The following is a 19093-nucleotide window of genomic DNA, read 5'->3' as shown; positions in this document are numbered from 1 at the left end:
CAGCTCTTCACTGTACTTCTCCATCTCTCTACTTCCCTTCTTTAAAAAGCACAAAGCCAACCTTTTCAATTGCATTTTTGATCATCTACACTCATTTCTCACTTTAGTGGCTTGGTGTCAAATGCTGCATTATAAATGCACTTGCAAAGCTCAGAGATGGTGTATTATATTTAAAGCACTACATAAATACAAGCAGTTATAGAGGATTTCCCTCATCATTCATGTAAGCAAATAAACCCAGGATTCCTCTTTACTGATATTGTATCATTATCCTCACAATTTGAAAGTAATCCTTCAGACTAGGACATTCTTGCATCTTAAGACATATGGGTAAAGGTGCCTGAGTAGAATAGTATTTCTCACACTAGGACATACAAGTTACATATGAAGAGTTGTACGTTACATGCTGGGAAACATGGCTAAGGACCTTCCCATCAAAGCAGGATCCCTCAAACTCTCCATTTATGGAACGGATCTGTATTTCATTAGCTTACCCTGCATCATATGAGTGCATATTCAGGGACTGTGATTTAATGTGGCTAGTGAACCTCACCCACATCCCCTAGCAGAGACCACCTTACATCAGGATATGTAGACCACACACAAACTAGAAAACGGTCATTCTGAATTGAGAAACTTTCACAATAAAAATGTTAAGTCTGCACAGAAGCAATTTTCTATTCACGTTGTACCAGAGGTCACAATGTGGTTGACAAATCATCACAGGCTGGATCTGTGTTATCAATAATCTAATTTCATGATTTAAACATTAATAAGCACACAGAGTTCATGTCTCTAAAAATGTGACAGTGTTCCGATATTCCCAAACAAATTTAAGCCTGAACAAAAAAACTTGACAAATGAGGCCCAGGGCGATTTGTAGAGCCTAAGTCCATTCCTGTCTGACGTCTTCACAAATACACTCGCCATTACAAAGGACTCCAGAAAGAAACCTGATCCTTTGAATTTGTCACTTAACAGAAGAAGGAGCGAGTAAGCATGAAAACAAAATAATTACATTTACATCCCGTCTTTCATCACCTCAGTATATCCCAAAGCACTTTATGTCAATAGTTATATTGCATTTAATTGGATGCGATGTAAAAAATATAGCAATAAATTTACATACACCAAGGTCCCAAACAGCAATGTGTCGATCATCAAATCTAAACTACGGACAAACAGGTTTTCTGACAATAGGTCATTAACCTGAATGGTTATCTTTGCGTTTTTCTCCTCAGCTGAGTATTTCTAGTATTTATCATCAACTGTACTGATGTCCATTGAGGATAAATATTGGCCAGCATACTGGATGTTCTCCTTTGCCGTTCTATAAATAGTATCGTATGATCTTTAACAATGATCCAAGGAATGAGCCAGAATGTCAGTAAACACTTCATTTGAAACACTGATTAAAACTTTGATTTGGCATTGTCATTTCTTTTGCCTCCTGATGAAATGCTCATAACACAGAAGCCAGCATTGCAGTGATGTCCCTAAACAACAGATAACCGACTCACGGTTACAGTATTTCTACCAAGATCCTGATCACAACAGAGCTACTGAGATGCTACTTTTGGCAACTCTCCATAACTAATGCCAAAGCACTGTTGAAGAAAGCCTAAGAATAGGCTAAACATCTACCCTGTTTACAGCTAGGGATAGTAATAACATAAATCGATGGTCTCTTGTAGACAAGGATGACTGATCGTAATGACACTAAGCAGACAAAGAGAAGAAAATGTCTAGATGAGCAAAAAAAAAATTCAGCTTTATTCCATTCAAACCAAACTGCCTACTAGTTGATTTTATCTAGGTAGTCACCACAATCCCAGAGAATCACTGGGTTGCTCTCTCATGAGAGAATCAGAAAGAAGACCGGTAATGGTTCAACCCAAGGGTCACTGCACTTCAGACAAGGGGAGATGTTGAGAAGGAGAGCTCTTCATGGTAACCTCAACCAGTGCGGGAACTGAACCAATGCTGTTGATATCACAATGCATCACAAACCAGCTGACCAGTCAATTGATCTAACCCACCCCTTCAAATTAGCAAGGTCTTTGCCATGTTTCTAGCACACCAGGGTAGTGCTGTACTTTTGTGTTGAACTGATCTCACCCAAACCACAAACGTAGGTACACAAATGTCAACACACTTATCCTGGCTTAACTGAGTACTTCACAAAGATAAACCATACTTCGGTCCAGGTCTTTAGATTAGATTACTTAGAGTGTGGAAACAGGCCCTTCGGCCCAACAAGTCCACACCGACCCGCAACCCACCCTTTCCCCAACATTTACCCCTTTACCTAACACTATGGGCAATTTAGCATAACCAATTCACCTAACCTGCACATCTTTGGACTGTGGGAGGAAACCGGAGCACCCGGAGGAAACCCACGCAGACACAGGGAGAATGTGCAAACTCCACACAGGCAGTCGCCTGAGTCGGGAATTGAACCCAGGTCTCTGGCACTGTGAGGCAGCAGTGCTAACCACTGTGCCACCGTGCCGCCCCAGTCGACCAGATATTCAATATAAATCTAATCTGATTTGCCAGCATTTGGCCCACATCCCTCTAAACCCTATCTATTCACATATCCATCCAGATGCCTTTTAAGTGTTGTAATCAGACTAGTCTCCACCATTTCCTCTGGCAGCTCATTTCACACACGCACCACCCTCTGCGTGAAGATGTTGCTCCTTCAGTCCCTTTTATATATCTTTTGTTTTCATCTTAAACCTATGCCGTCTAGTTTTGGATTTGCCCTACCCCAGGGAAAAGACCTTGCCTATTTACCCTATCCATACTCCACATGATTTTATAAACCTCTCCAGTCACCCCTCAGCCTTCAACACTCCAGGGAAACTAACTCCAGCCTATTCAACCTCTCCCTATAGCTCAAACTTTCCAAACCCAGCAACATCCTTCTTGAGCTTTTCTGAACCCTTTTAAGTTTCACAATATCCTTCCTATATTTCAAAAAGGTGGCCTAACCAATAGCTTGTACAGCCATAACTTGACCTTCCAACTCCTATACTCAATGCAACGACCAATAAGGGAAAGCAGACCAAAAGCCTTCTTCACCACCTGATCTACTGGTGATTCCATTTTCAAGGAACTATGAACCTGCACTCCAAGAACTCTTTGTTGAGCAACATTCCCCAGGACTTTACCAGTTAGTATAAAGGTGTTGTCCTGATTTGCCTTCCCAAAACACAACACCTCATTATCTAAATACAAGTCCATCTACCACTCCTTGCAATATTGGCCCATTTGATCAAGATCCCATTGTACTGAGAGAAACTTCTTCATTGTCCACAATCACCTCCAATTTTAGTGACATCTGCAAACTTACTAATTATACCTATGTTCGCATCCAAATCATTTACACAATTGACAAAAATCAGTGGACCCACCACCAATCCTTGTGACTTCTGTTACAAAGTTTTGTGACCCAGCTCTGCCAAACCTTGGTGACACCTTTCAGGCCAAATCCCTATACTGCTCAGTCAAAAGTCCATGATTTGGCCCATTAAAAAGAGAATAAAACTGTAAAAACATTTGCTGATATAATAAGATTTCACATGAAGAAATAGAATATTTGGCATTTGGAAACAAGTTGACTGTCTCAGCCACTCAATTTATTTCATTTCCTCCAGACTGTTCCTGGACTGACAGCAGCTTATTCACAAACCATTGGTTTCAGCTAGTACCATTTTCACCAGAGACAGAGTCAGAGTTATTGGTCTAACGTAGTTGCAAGGTTTCCTTTGTTACATTTACGATTCAATAGGTGGTCATCCTTGAAGTTGTAGGAAGATCCTTTAGAAATGCACATATTGCTTTACCGACAGCAGCTCAATCAAGACGGAAACCTCAGTTCTGTTGAAGGTTACTCAACATATCTATCAGGTGTTTATAACTGAATTCATGCACTAAATTTGCTTCAGGACAGTCAGCAGAATACAAACAAATCCCAGGTGGCATGAAGGTCTCAAATACTACTTTGAGTCATCAATTGGCAAAAGTTTCACTAAGATTGAGTAACTCAAGAATTTCAAACTGCAAGTGCCATTAACACAAAATAGGTCATGGTACTGCGGATTGTGTATTAACACTGAAGAGTTAGAATTAATGCATTTTTTTCAGATTGGAAAGTTGTAACTGGAGTGTCACAGGATCAGTCCTCGGGCCTCAACCTTCTACATTAATGACTCGAAGGAGTGTGTAATGTATCCAAATTGGTATACGAAAATAGGTGGAGGGGATGTTGTGATGAGAACATAAGGAATGTTGAAAGGAGAAATGGATAGATTGGGCAAGTGGCCAAAAACTTGGCCAACAAAATTTATTGCAGGGAAGTGTGAGGTCATGCACTTTGGCAGGAAGAATCAAAAGGTAGAATTATTTAAATAGAGGCTACAAAAGGAGTGCACCACAGATGTCAGTGCTCATGTGTGGAACCAAGTTAGAATGCACATGCTACAATTAAGGAGGTAAAAACAATGACTGCAAATACTGGAAACCAGATTCTGGATTAGTGGTGCTGGAAGAGCACAGCAGTTCGGGCAGCATCCAAGCAGCTTTGAAATTGACGTTTCGGGCAAAAGCGGCTTTTGCCCAAAACGTCGATTTCGAAGCTGCTTGGATGCTGCCTGAACTGCTGTGCTCTTCCAGCACCACTAATCCAAAATGCTACAATTAAGGCAATTGCAATTTGGCCTTTGTTGGCAAGAAGTTCAAAAATAGACAAGTGTCAGGAGAACTGGATTGGGTGTTGGGAAGGCCATCAACTGTATAGTGTACTGTTTTAGTCCCTGTATTTAAAAAAGAATTTAACAGCATTTGAGGCAGCTCAGAAGGCATTCACTAATCTGATTACTGGGGTTAAGGGTTGGTTCATCAAAAATGGCGAAACAGGTTAGGCCTTTATCCTTCTAAACGCCATTGAATGAGGGACATTTTTATTGAAACAATCAAGATTGTGAAGGGAGCCTCACAGGGTAGATGTTGAGATGATGTTACCACAAATGGAAAAATCTCAAACTAGGGTACATTGCCCCGTTATGCTGAAACCTCGTTTAAAATGGAAACTCAAAAGGATTTTTTTTTCTCCCAGAGGGAAGTGGATGCCTGAAATTCTCTATCCTAGAGAATTGTAGAGGCTAAATCACAAAGTACTTACAGAGAAGGTAGAGGAGTTTTAAAATGTTGGGGAGATGAGGTATGAGCTCACACAAAAGGAGGCCTGAGATAGATATGACTTGGAGGAGCCAGTGTTGGACTGGGATGGACACAGTTTAAAAAACAAAATCACACAACACCAGGTTATAGTTCAACAGGTTTATTTGGAAGGACTCGCTTTCGGAGCGCTCTGAAAGCTAGTGCTTCCAAACAAACCTGTTGGACTATAACCTGGTGTCGTGTGATTTTTAATTGAGACAGTTAAGCCATTATCTCGTTGAATGACAGAACAGTTTTGAGGGACTGAATGACTTATTCCTATTCTTAATTTCTTATGTTCCTATGTCTTTTACATTCAACTAGGCCTCAGCAATATCCCTTGTAACCATTTTGCAATGACTGAGGCAACAGTGACCAAGATCCTAACAACTTTACAATGCACAGAAGCGTACACACTTCAGCACCAAAGCATAAGAGGATTCCAATGAACCATACATTCCTGCAGACTCAAGAGGGTGGTGCTGCACTAACATAAACAACACAAAAACCACTGAAGAAATTCACCACAACGAATTTGCAAATTCCTGCCTACCTGCCAGAATCAAATCAACTTAGCACAAATCAGACACTGAAATCATGCTCCTTAAAACCACCTCAAACTGCAGGGACCCAACACTACTTCAGTAAGATAGCAAAGCAATGTCAGCATCTGCTTTTAAACAATAGGTCAACCAAGGTGTGCATAACCACAGGGAGTGGCTATATCACTAGCAGTTAAGCCAGAAGAGGATGTTCCATGCATACTCAATAACATAAACACATACTTTTAAAACAGTAAATATTACATCAGCTATGACCTAAGAACAGATTGAAGTTTCTGTATTCACGTCAAAAGGTTTCTTCGTTGCCTTCTTTTCCAAGGTGTACATCACAGGTGCCAAGAGCACTCAAACATCTCAGTCTAAATAGTGTTTCTTCCCGCGAGTCTGAGTAATACAGTACATGCGTCACAACTCAAAACTGTAGAATTCAGATTCAGCAAATAAACTGTTGTTTCAGCCATACAAAACATGGATTAATTCAACACTTTTGGACCAAAGAAACATTTTCTGTAGACTATTCAATAGCAGAGTTCAAAGCATTTGAGGCCAGTCCAAACCTTGACCTGTGACATTCAACGAGCTCATCGCACACATCAAAAGATTTTGCTCATCCACCATTCCTACCCCAGTGTCATGTGTCAATAATACCTTAAGGCCAGTTGAAATTTGCTAACTCAGCAAAGAGCAGGGATAAAACCTGGAACCAGTCTTGTAAGGCTCAGTGCCACATCTGATGTGGCACATTTGCTCAAAGCTAAGCAAAAGAACAAAATGAAACTTGTTAAGTATGTGTTTGCCACTGACTGAGCTCAATCACCTGAGTCACAAGGTTCTGTGATGAAGTACCACTCCAATACATCAGCACAAAAATCAAAGCTGACATTTCAACACTTCAACGGAGGGCGTGCTACAATTTAAAAGCTGCTGCCATTTTGGACAAGAGGTTAAACTGAGGATTCTAACTGCCCTCTCAGGTAAATGTAAAGGATCTTATGGCACCAATATTGTATGGCATGGGAGTTATCCTCTGCGTCCTGGCCAATATTTACCCCTCAAAAACATCACAAAATGGAATTTATGGTCTATGTCACACTACTGCACATAAAGCAACAGCTGCATTTCATCCACTCCAAAAGAGATGACATTTCCAAAAATAGCAGTTAACTGGTCGTAAAGTTCTTTGTAACAGGCATAAAAGGCACCATACAAATGCATGTTCCTTACAAATTTGCTTTGTATATCTCATCATATCCTCAGATATTCCAATCCATTTCTCAAGCAATTATCTTTGAAGTAAAGTGATTATAAATGTAAAGATTAAGAGACACCAACTCAGAGCAAAATATTTGTCCTCAATCCTTCATTAGAAAGTTTGTCAGCATGTACCCATACTGTAATTCGAAATACTACAGTTTAACCTCTCTCAACCTGCTATAGTCTAATAGCAACACTCCAGCTTCTCCACAGATTTAGAACAAAAGGTGAAAAATAGAAGATTGTGAAAATGTGAAGTACGCAACCAGAATTAGTGGTTGAAAAGTGAACCCGATATTTACAAATTAAAAGTGGCTTAAGTAAAGGGTGGACAAAGGATTAGGATTATCATGTGAAGATGAGCACTTGTTTCACATTGCAATTTCTATGTACTAAGTGATAACAGCAACAGATTGTTAGTTGATATGGTTTGCATCCCTTTCCCAAAAAGCCAGCTCACTGTTTGTAACAAATATGATGTCGCACCTTCATGCTCCAAGCTACATTTTCAAAAATAAAGTCCTTCTTTTGATCTTCTCTCTGTATTTTTCCCCAGCAGCATGTACAAACACATTCATTCGCTATGAAATAGCACTGATTAACACAAAGCTAATTACAGACAATGTTAAGCACTTACCCTAAGGCATCTCTGCTAAATTGTTGTTAGAACATTCTAATTTGCAAGTCTCCCTCAAAAGTGATTTTAACTGATCACAGACTCGCAAAGTTGAGAATTTATTTTCCTCCAAAGGAAATAAGTCACCAATTCTCTGTTGCATTCTCCATAGGAGGAACATTGCAAACCAACAACCCACTAAATAATCCATACAATGAATTAACCATACAGATATGGTTAACAATATATGATTAACAATCCACTGTCAGTCTATGGAACAGGGCTGGCATGATCATTGGAAATGAGTAGTGTCCACCACAAAGTATGTTGTACTATACATGACAAAGTCTATGATGTATTCAGATAAACCAGCATTATAACACCCACATCAAATGAAGACACATGAAGTCAGGATAGCAACTGCAAGGTTTGAAATGAATTAGCAAAAATGAATTACCCCCATATTTCAATGTTTTTGAAATGGCAAATACATATCACATGGAGCTAATAAGCAAAAAAGATTAAGTAATAGTAATTCTGATTTCTTTCACCCCTCCCTTATCTGCCCTCATGACTTCAAATGTGACCAGTGGTAACTGATCTTTAAATTATCCCACCCCCTCACTTATCTTCACCTGATTACTAACTCTTACAGTTCATCACTGGCTTCTGCAAGAGATGTATTCTTGACATTATCAACAGTGTACAGCTCTCATCAAGTTTGACTTCATGGAGAAAATATCTGCGCACAATCAAAATATTACAAATGGCCTCAGTGCCACTGCTTTACGAAGAGCAAAATGATCAATATTCCTGCTATTGATTCTGATCAAGTGGAACAACTTCACTTCCCTAACCCGCCCACCCAAAGTACACAATACCTGTGTGTGGCTGTCAGTCAGTGAAAACAGGAACTGGTGAAGCTGTCATGTTCCCCTCCTTACCAGATTTACCAGTATGACAACATTTGTTGTTAAAGATGTGTGACTTTCAGTGGCCACAACTAATGCCAGAAACCCCAAAACAAGAGATGGGCAGAAGTATCAGCACAATAACAAAAAGTCATAGTACAGGTTTCCAAACTGAGAAATGTAACTTAAGATACGTACACAGTCATCGAAATGGACAGCACAGAAACAGACCCTTCGGTGCAACTCGTCCATGCCGACCAGAAATCCCAACCCAATCTAGTCTCACTTGCCAGTGCCCGGCCCTTATCCCGCCAAACTCTTCCTATTCCTACACCCAATCCAGATGCTTTTCAAATGTTGCAGTCGTACTAGCCTCCACCACTTCCTCTGGCAGATCATTCTATACATGTACCACCACCTGCATGAAAAAGTTGCCCCTTAAGTCTCTTTGTTATCTTTCCCCTCTCACCCTGAACCTTTGCCCTCTAGTTCTGGACTCTCCCACCCCATGAAAAAAGACCTTGTCTATTTATCCTATCCATGCCCCTTGTGATTTTATAAACCTCTATAAAGGTCACCCTCAGCCTCTGAAACTCCAGGTAACACAGCCCCAGCCTATTCAACCTCTCCTTATAGCTCAAATCCTCCAACCCTGGCAACATCCTTGAAAATCTTCTCTGAACCCTTTCAGGAAGGAGACCAGAATTGCACGCAATATTGCAAAAGTGGCTGAACCGTTGTACTGTACAGCTGCAACATTACCTTCTAACGCCTGTACTCAATGCTCTAACCAATGAAGGAAAGCATACCAAATGCCTTCTTCACTATTCTATCTACCTGCAACTCTACTTTCAAGGAGCTATGAACCTGCACTCAGAGGTCCCTTCGTTCAGCAACACTTCCTACAACCAGTAAGTATACAAGTTCTGCGAAGATTTGCTTTCCCAAAATGCAACAGCTCACATTTATAGAAGTTAAACTCCATCAACCACTCCTCAGCCCACTGGCACATCTGATCAAGGTCCCATTGTATTCGGAGTTAACTTCTTTGCTGTCTAATTTTGATGTCATCAGCAAACTTACTAACTATTCTTCTTTTGCTCACATCCAAATAATTTATATAAATGACAAATAGTGGACCCAGCACCAAATCTTGTGGCACTCTACTGGTCACAGGCCTCCAGTCTGAAAAACAACCCTCCACCACCAACCTCTGTTTTCTACCTTCGAGCCAGTTCTGTATTCAAATGGCTAGTTCTCCCTGTATTCCATGAGATCTAACCTTGCTAATCAGTCTTCCATGGGGAACCTCGTCAAAGGCCTAAATGAAGTGCATACAGATCACGTCCACCACTCTGCCCTCATCAATCCTCTTTGTCACTTCAAAAAAAAAACTCAATCAAGTTCATGAGACATGATTTCCCAAGCACAAAGCCATGTTGAATATCCCTAACTAGTCCTTGCCTTTCCAAATACATGCACATCTCCTGTCCCTCAGGATTCCCTCCAACAACTTGCCCACCACCAACGTCAGGCTCACCAGTCTAGTGTTCTCTGGCTTGTCCCTACCAGCTTTCTTAAATAGTGGCACCATGTTAGCCAACTTCCAGTTTTCCAGCACCTCACCTGTGACTATCAATGATACAATTATCTCAGTAAGGGGCCCAGCAATCACTTCCCTAGCTTCCCACAGAGTTCTAGGGTATACCTGATCAGGTCCTGGGGATTTATCCACTTATGTGTTTTAAGACATCCAGCATGGTCCCTTTTTCAAACACTCCTTTCCTTCAAACTTGTGAACTTCGGTTCATTTTTGGGGAAATTAAAATGTCATCACTTCTTCACATGTTGCCCTTCAAAAACACCTTTGCCTTCGCACCACCCACTTATTTTAAATATAATTCAATCAATAGAACAGTCACTAGCAAAAGTACAACCAACCAGAATTAGGTATCAGGAAAGTACAAACGTGCATTCAGTTGTCACTGTCTGAATCAGTGTAGCACAACAACTCATTCCAAAAAAGGAGATACAAGTCTTTGTTCTATCTTTTTCAAGTATTATTCTATTGTTACTTTACACAATTCCAGTTGTTTTCCTCTCCAACATAAATTCACTTTCATCCCAGGGGGCCAAACTAGCGTGGAACTCGAAAGCATCGAAATCAGTTTCACCTTTCAACCTCATAATTCACCTTGAACCACTTTAAAATGCATCACAAACCTCTTCATCTACAACATTTCTGCTTCTACACGTTTTCACCTCTACCGGTTTTCTCTCATTGCGTCTCATACCCTTTCTTCCCACTTCTACCATCCTCTTTCACAAATACGATCCACTCTGTGGAGTCACTATGTCACTCTGCTGTCACCAGTTCCATCTTGCTTCATACTCTTCTATCTCCACAGATTTCTCAAAGTAGTAAAGGACATATCTGACTTTCCTCTATTTATTACCTTGACCACCACTTTTCATTTTCTTCCCAAAAAAAGTTGAAGACAAGTGGAGGTTGGAGCAGTAAAGGATAAAGCAAAATACTAGCAAATCTTCATACAAATTAGTAAAGATAAAACACTTCCATGTAAAATGTGTCAGTCAGGAAGAAGTGTAAAAAAACTTTTGTTCTTTCCCTACTTGACAATTGCACTCTCCCCTCACCTCACTTTTACGACTTATTTTCACTCTTCCACTGAAGCTAGATGCTTAAAGAAACACAAACACCTTGCCAATTCCTCATTTTAAAGCCCCGCTTAAAACTCAGCAACAATACTTTGAGCTTTTCTGCCCCATCCTCCAATCTTTTGTTCCTGCTCTCAATGCTGAATTAACACAAAGTTGCCTGGTCCACCAACATAAAGCTCCCCCCCACCCACACGCACAATTAAACTACTGTGGTTGTAGCTAGACTCATCTTCATATCCCATCTTAGCTTAGCATCATTATCTTCTCATTGGGGGTCTTCAAAGTCCTCACCTCCACACCATTTCAGAAACTTTCTTACCAGAAATCTTTCAATATGCTCACTTAACCTTCCACTAAGCAGTGGTTCATCCTCATTAACACTACCCTGCATTCCCACAGTCATTATTCTATATATCTACCCACTATCTTCCTGATGAGCACATCTCTTACCTCAGCATAATGCCATTTTCTACCATCCAAATGTTTCACTGAGCAATTAGTCTCTAAATCCACCTTTAACCCAGCATACTCATGCTTCAGCAGATCTTTCCCTAACAAACTCCTGCTGTGGTCCTCAACTCAGTCACAAAACTGCTCTCTATCCAGTTTCTGCATTCAGTACCCTCAGCTCTATTAGATCACAATCTCCTATCTACCTCATTGTGCTGGTATAATACCATTTCCATGCCTTTAAATCAAAGGCTTCGCCAGCTTCAGCATATGACTCGTCTGTTTAGCCACCATCAGACACAGCTCCACCACCTCAAATTACATTAACCACTTTGATGCACGTTCCTATTATGGCAAAAACTAGGAGAATAAAAATAATCCTTTTCTCCCTTCCCTTCTGCCCTGCATCCAATTCTCCACCTTCATCTAATTATACAAAGTAAAAAGCATATTGTTCTGGTTGTAAACAAACCACAATGTTCTTCACCCTACCGTCAACACAATGTATGATTCCTTCTCCACATCACTGTGGCCTCCTATACTTTATTCTCTTTATTATTATCTTTATTCTCTTTTCCCCATCAAACACAGCCCTTCATTCCCTCTGCCACATCAAACGAGTGCCCCCACCCCCATTTCTATCACACATTCCCTCCCTTCCAAATCTCTCATTCACGTATTTCCAAATAATACTGCACTTGTACACGTACCCATCTCTAACTCCTTCACTTCAGCTCCCTATCCAGCTATGGGCTTTCTTTCTCCATAATTTAAAGTAATTTACCAGATTCCCTTATTCAATACAACTACCAAATGCTTCTAACAAAACAACATTCCAGACTGCTTTACAGGCTACAAAACTCAGTACTGTGCTGACTTTTCTCAAATTCATAATTATTAGCTTGCTTCTGCACTTCTTCCAGTATTTTCCTCCTTGGTATCATTTCATCATTTCCAGTATTCCTTTTCTCACTTTATTCCTGTCCCCCTCGCATTCACCACTCACCACTAATTTTTACCTCTTCTTCAACTTTCCTCTCCATTAAACCCATTCTCTCTCACTTCCATCTCCTTTCCTTAATCCATTCCCTCATCATCTCTCCTCCTCTCTCATTTCTCTATTGGTCATATATTCAACAATTTCACTCTTTCCCTTCTATATTCATATTAACCCATTTCCCCCCTCCCTACCCACTTCAAGTATCTGTCCTTCACTCACTTTTCTCTCCAATCTACTTTCCTCTTCCATGCCTTTGCTCTGCACAGTCTCTCTCCTAATGTTTAATTTCCTCTTGACTCAACATGACCCATTGAATCCATTTCCATCTTTCTCCCCAATATCACGGTGGCTCCGTGGTTAGCACTGCTGCCTCACAGTGCCAGGGACCTGGGTTCAATTCAAACCTTGGGTGACTGTCTATGTGGAGTTTGCACATTTGCCCCGTGTCTGCATGGGTTTCCTCCAGGTGCTCCAGTTTCCTCCCACAATCCAAAGATGTGCAGGTTAAGTGAATTGGCTGTGCTAAATTGTCCACAGTGTAGGGTAGGTACATCAGGGGTAAATATAGGGTGGGGGAATGGGTCTGGGTAGGTTACTCTTCAGAGGGTCAGTGTAAACTTGGGGGTGAAGGGGCCTGTTTCCACACTGTAGGGATTCTATGATCACCTCGTAACTTCTCCTTCTTCACTTTTCTTTCCTCTACCATTTTCCATGAATTTATATTCCTCTTTCTTTATTCATGTTCCTTTCTGTATGAAGTCCCCTTTGCCCTTCTTCATACACCTCCATCATTCATTTACCAATTCTTCTCTCCCTTGGTTTATTTGTTGCCCACTTTCTGAATTCTTCTCTGCCTGCCCTTCTTTCTCACTGATCACATCCTCTTGCTTTTCTACTATATCTCCTCCTATTTTACTCATTCTCTTTCCCTGTACCTATTCTTCGTTTCCCATCTTTCATGGTTTTCCTCATCCTGAGTTTCCAATTTCTCGTTTTGTGTCAACTCTCTTCACACCTCTTGTATCTGCCGTTTCCCTTTTACTTTGTAGCATACCGTTTCCCCTTGACTTTTTAAAAACTACTCATGCAGGCAACCTCTTCCTCAAAATCTCCTCCTCTCCCTATCCACTCAATTTTCCTCTTCAACCTCTACCAGTAACCTACTTTGGGGCTGTACAGTGGCTCAGTGTTTAGCACTACTGCCTCACAGTGCCAGGTACCCAGATTTAATTCCAACTTCGGGCAACTGTGCAAACTCCACACAGACATTCTCCCCATGTCTATGTGATTTTCCTCCAGATGCTCTGGTTTCCTGCCACAATCCAAAGATGTGCAGGTTAGGCCACACGAAATTGCCCATAGAGTTCCGAGATAAAAATCACACAACACCAGGTTATAGTCCAACAGGTTTAATTGGAAGCACACTAGCTTTCGGAGCGACGCTCCTTCATCAGGTGATGTTCTGAGATGTGTAGGTCATGGGTACATTTAACAGGCTAGGGGAATGGGTCTGGGTGGAATACTCTTCACAGGGTCAGTGCAGACTTGTATTGATTCTATGATTTTATCTTTCTCTCCCCTCATTATCTTGTTCTTCCCTTTATCCCCCACTCATTTGCTTTTACCACCTTGTTTCTCTCCTCTACCACATCCATTCCCCTTACCCTCTTTGCTACATTTCTTTCCATTCCATCACTTTCCTTCCCTCTCTCTTGGCTCACTGTCTTCACTCCCTTTTCTCCTCCATTTCCTTCTTTTAATTTGCACTTTTCCTTTGCCCTTTTCACCACTTCATCCAGAGTGGTTGTCCGCTCTACTCAATCCGCCTTCACATTCGCTCTCTTCCCCCTTTGGTCACATCCCCAGCACCCCGTCCCACAATATTTTAAAAACAAAACAGGATCGCTCTCCCACTCTGTGGTGGTGGTGGTATCTCCCTCACCTCCTTCCATGCCTCTGGAACCATTTATATTTAAAATAAACAAACACACAAACCCATTACACTTCCTCCATCCTATGGCACCTCCTTCCCCCACCCTTTCAAGCTTTTTTTTTGGAATAAAAAAAGCTCTCATCCTTCCCAACACCTATGACAGCTCTCGTCACCCCCACCCAACCCCCTCCAAAGATTGGGCCGCGGAGGATGCGAGGGTTGGCGATCTTCCACAAAAGTTGGGGGTGTTGGGCTGAGTGTCCGAGGCGGGCCTGCGGGCTCTCGAGCCTCTCCGCCCGTTGTGCTCGGATATTATAGTCCCAACTCCCCCACTCCCCCCTCCCCTCCCCTCCCCCGCCCAGCCTCTGCCCTCGAATCTCCCGGCGGAGGCGGTCAGCCACGGGCCCGCTGGTCGATGGAGATAAGGGACGGGGAGGTTAAACCCTCCCGGCGGACGGTTGAAGACCCAGGGGCTCGCGGGTCGGCGCGAGGCGGTGGAGGCGGCAGCAGGCACCGCGCGCGCCGCGGCCACCCAGTGTCAATCACTTCACCCCCCCCACTCAGCCCGTCCTTGAACCACCGGCCATCATTTTGTGTAGGCGTGTGCGCGTTCTTCGAGAGAGAGAGAGAAAAAACACACACACACACAAACAAAATCGCATCCTTCCCCTTTGCAAGAAAACTACGCGCAGGAGCCGCGATCCGCTGCATCGTGCCCGCCTGCCGCCGGAGACGGTGCATCCTTGCCCTTTCTCCCTCTCTCTTTCTGAGCTGCTGCTGCTGCAACAACAACAACAACCGTAGCACAGCAGCGTCCGGCCAGCGCCGCGCGCGCGCGCCGAGCCCAGATCCCCGGGCAGCCGCGAGCCCCGGGGACTCGCTGATTGACAGGAGGACAACTTACCTGGGGGGTTGTGCAGACCACACACCGAAGCAGCGGGGCTAACGCACAACCTCACAAACGCCCGCACTTTCTTTTTTTTTTGTTTTGTTTTGCTTTGCTTCTCCCCGTTCGCCGAGGTGGTTTATCTTCCTCCTCTCCGAAAAGCAAAAAATAGGTGGTGGGGGGGGGGGGGGGGGGTTGTTGGTGTGAAAGCAGCAACTTTTCAGCTCAGCACTCTACCCCGCGCCATGTTGTTTTCTTTTGGAGGGTGGTGGGTAATATTACGTGCGCCAGAGAGGTGGTGGGGTGGGGTGTGTGTGTGGGGGGGGGGGATTAAAATTTGCATAACAAAAGTAAAAGTAACGGTTGCCATATGGGCCGAGGTAATGGATAAATAATGACGGAGGCGGGGACAAGAGTGGGCAAAGGGAGTGGATTTGCGAAAAGTACACCACTCACCACACCCCCTTCTTCCCACCACCCTCCCCTCTTCAAAACAAAATGAGTGTCGAGGGGGATTCCGCCGTGGTTTGTCAGGCTCAGATAAACTTTGACACCTCCGATGGGAAAAAAAGATCGCTTTTCCCCGGCGTCTCTCCCCCCCCCCCCCCCCCCCCACCTCCCAATAAAAAACAACCACAAATGCAGAGCCGGGCGACAAGACTGAGTGGGATTACTGTACTTCCCGTGTGCCATAATCGATCGATTCCCAGAATCGACTTCCATCCCGTACTCCAGAGATGAGGAGACGACATTTCTCTCTCTCTCTTCCACCAACACACCCCGTTTTTGTTTTGCTGGCCGTTTTGGTGTTTTAAGAGGACCGTGCGTGTACACTTGCTCCGCACTTGAGTGGGGGAAAAGTTGGATCGAAGGCGGTGGGGGAGGGAGCGACAAGATGACTCCTGTTTGTGTGTGTGTGTGTGTATATGGGTCAGTTTTATAATTGGCATTTTCCAAAGGGGTGTTTGTGTGTGTGTGTGTGTTTTGCAAACGGGGAGGGATTCCCAGCTGCGGGGGGGGGGGGGGGGGGGGGTGCGGTACCTGGTGCTGGAAGGTCGCCGCTGCTCACAGCCGCCATCGCCATCAGCGGCGGCGAGGCCGGCTCCTTCAGACCCTGGGCAACATCCTCCCTCCGCTCAACTCTCCCGGGGACATCCCCTTCCCCACCCCCCGACCAAGAGAGCCTCGATCCCCCCCTTCCCCTTTCCCTTCACCTCCTCCTTCCCCAAGTCCTCGAAAACAAAAATAAGAGGTGGGGGGGGAAGAGAAAAAAACATGTCATCCTACTCCGCTTCCGGGAACGTGACTTCTCCGGCAGCTGGAATGTCACATTCAGCAGAAGAAAAACACACAGAACAAAAAAAAAAATCACTCGAACGCAATAATAATAATAATAAATCCCTGAGCGCGGAAACGGCGAAGGGTCTGCAGACTCCGAGGGGGTGGTTGGACGCGACTGAACTGTGTGTTGGGGTTGGGGGGGGTGGAAGAAAGAATGCAACCATGAGAGAAAATAAAGTGCTAACGAGGGCTCGTCGGGGAAATGCAACTCTTGTGTTCCCATCCACCCCCACCCTTTCCTTGCTCCGATTATAAGGAATAAGAAAGGGGGGGGGGGGGGAAGAGAGAGAGAAGGGGAGTCCGGTTACCTGGAAAAATATGTGGACAAAGCACGGCCACGGTTCGAGAGCAGGATGCCCACTCTTTTTTCTCTCTCTCGGTGCTTGTGAAACCAGGCTGTCAACATATACACACACACAAAAAAAACCAGTCTCCACCTGCTCGATCCAGTGCGGCCAGCCCCTGCTCCTTTCTCGATCGACGGCGGTCTTAACGAACGACACTTTCTTCTCTCTTTTATTTGGAGGGGGGGGGGGTGTTCTGTTGTTGAGAAATAAACAAACAGACAGAAACAAAAGCGGGGGAGAGGCACTGAGGGACGGCTGGTCAACTCCAACTGCAAGGACAGAGCGGATGCCTGGCCGCTCTGGCTCTCTCCTCTGGAGCGCACCGCGTGTGGCAACACATCGTCGTCCTGGTGGTCACTCGCACATCAACCCGTGATACAGAGAGAAAAAAAAAGTGACTCACGATGAAGGAGCCGGCGCAAATAATAATTCAAAAAAAAACAACAACACGCGCACAATCGCAAACAAATAACTGCTGAGATATGAAAACCCTGGCGACCCCGTCCCCACCGCCACATATTCACCTCCAGGCAATTCAGGAATTGTCTAGACTGATAGAATTCCCCATCCCTGTAGCAACTCTATTAGCTGCTGTATATGTGTGTGCACTTACATATCTTTTAAAACAAAAGCAAAGTACTGCGGACGCTGCCGATCCGAAATGAAATTTAAAAAACATAAAGTGCTTGAGAAGCTCAGTAGGTCTGGCAGCATATGTGGACAGAGAAATAGAGTCCACTGTGACATAACGTGTCCACTGTGACTTTTCGATGTTGACTCATATCTCCACCACTCCCCCGGTTATGGAGCTATTACTGCCTGAAGTTGAACCAGAGTCCATTGCCTTGGCTCTCTCTAAACTGAGCTTCAGACCCTCTATCCTCTTCTTTGCTTAAACCTTATTACTTCTACCTTCACTTTATCGCCCATGTTTACTTCTTTCCATGATCATTCCCTATCTCTTCCAAACTTACAATCTTTCTGAATTGTCCTGTTTCCAAAATTGGACTCACTTCTGTCACGTCTATTAATTAGCACTTTCGCCTCCTTGCGTGCGTTCCAAGTTCAGGACATGAGCTCAAAAATCAAGGCTTCTTCAAGGACGCCCAGGGCTGCATTGCCAGGAGTGTCCTCTTTCAGATGAGCCATTAAACTTTTCTACTCTCTGAAACTTTTTGTGACTAAATGTGACACTATTTCAAAGAATAGCAGGGGATTTTCCCTAATGTGTTGGCCAATATTCATCCCTCAACCAATAGCACAAAATCATTGACTGATCATCATCCATATTACTATTTGTGGAAGTTGCCATGAACAAATTAGGGGAGGTGACAGCCTTGGGGGTGGCATTATCGCAGGACCATTACAAGAGAGACCCAGGTGATCCTGTATACTGAGAACCTAATGATGATCGTGAATCCATTCTTGATTGTTCAGAAAATTCTATCTAGTTCACAAATGTCCTTAAGGGAACGAAACTGCCATCCTTATCTGGTGTGGCTGACGAGGCAAAGTGGCTCAGTGGGTAGCACTGCTACCTCAAAGTGCTAGGCGCCTAGGTTTGATTCCAGCCTCAGACACTGTGTGCAATTTGCAATTCTCCCACAGCTCAAAGAAGAGCAGTTTAGGTTTATAAGCCATGGGAAATGCAGGGTTACTGGAATAGGTGGGTGGGTTGCTATTTGGTGAGTCAGTGTGCAGTTGATGGACCAAATGGCCTGTTTCCAAACTATAGGGATTTTATGATGCATTGAATCCAGACCCACAGCAATGTGGTTGGTTCTTAATTGCCCTCTGGGCAATAAATGCTGGCCTGGCCAGTGGTGCCCTGAGGAAAACTATTATGTTGTCTGTTTTCCACACTGCAACAGTGAGTATACTTCA

At 43.6% G+C, this 19093-nt stretch overlaps 1 protein-coding gene across 2 annotated transcripts in view; it reads right to left on the bottom strand.

Moving 5' to 3' along the window:
- The window catches only part of bahd1 (bromo adjacent homology domain containing 1), a 72163-nt gene extending 54873 nt beyond the window's left edge, over window positions 1-17290 (bottom strand). The window contains exon 1 of one of the 2 annotated variants that reach the window (XM_072569275.1): window positions 17171-17290. In XM_072569275.1, the coding sequence (XP_072425376.1) occupies window positions 17171-17268 (98 nt within the window). In that variant the 5' untranslated portion in view covers window positions 17269-17290. Of the gene's footprint in view, window positions 1-15539; window positions 16531-17170 lie in introns of those variants that run through there. The other variant, XM_072569276.1, reaches the window with a different exon arrangement.
- Window positions 17291-19093: the final 1803 nt, after the last annotated feature.

The sequence above is a fragment of the Chiloscyllium punctatum genome, chromosome 4 (genome assembly GCF_047496795.1).
Source record: "Chiloscyllium punctatum isolate Juve2018m chromosome 4, sChiPun1.3, whole genome shotgun sequence".
In the NCBI taxonomy this organism is placed as follows: Eukaryota; Metazoa; Chordata; class Chondrichthyes; order Orectolobiformes; family Hemiscylliidae; genus Chiloscyllium; species Chiloscyllium punctatum.
The sequence above is the reverse complement of the archived record's forward strand: the minus strand, read 5'-3'. Positions and strand labels throughout refer to the sequence as shown.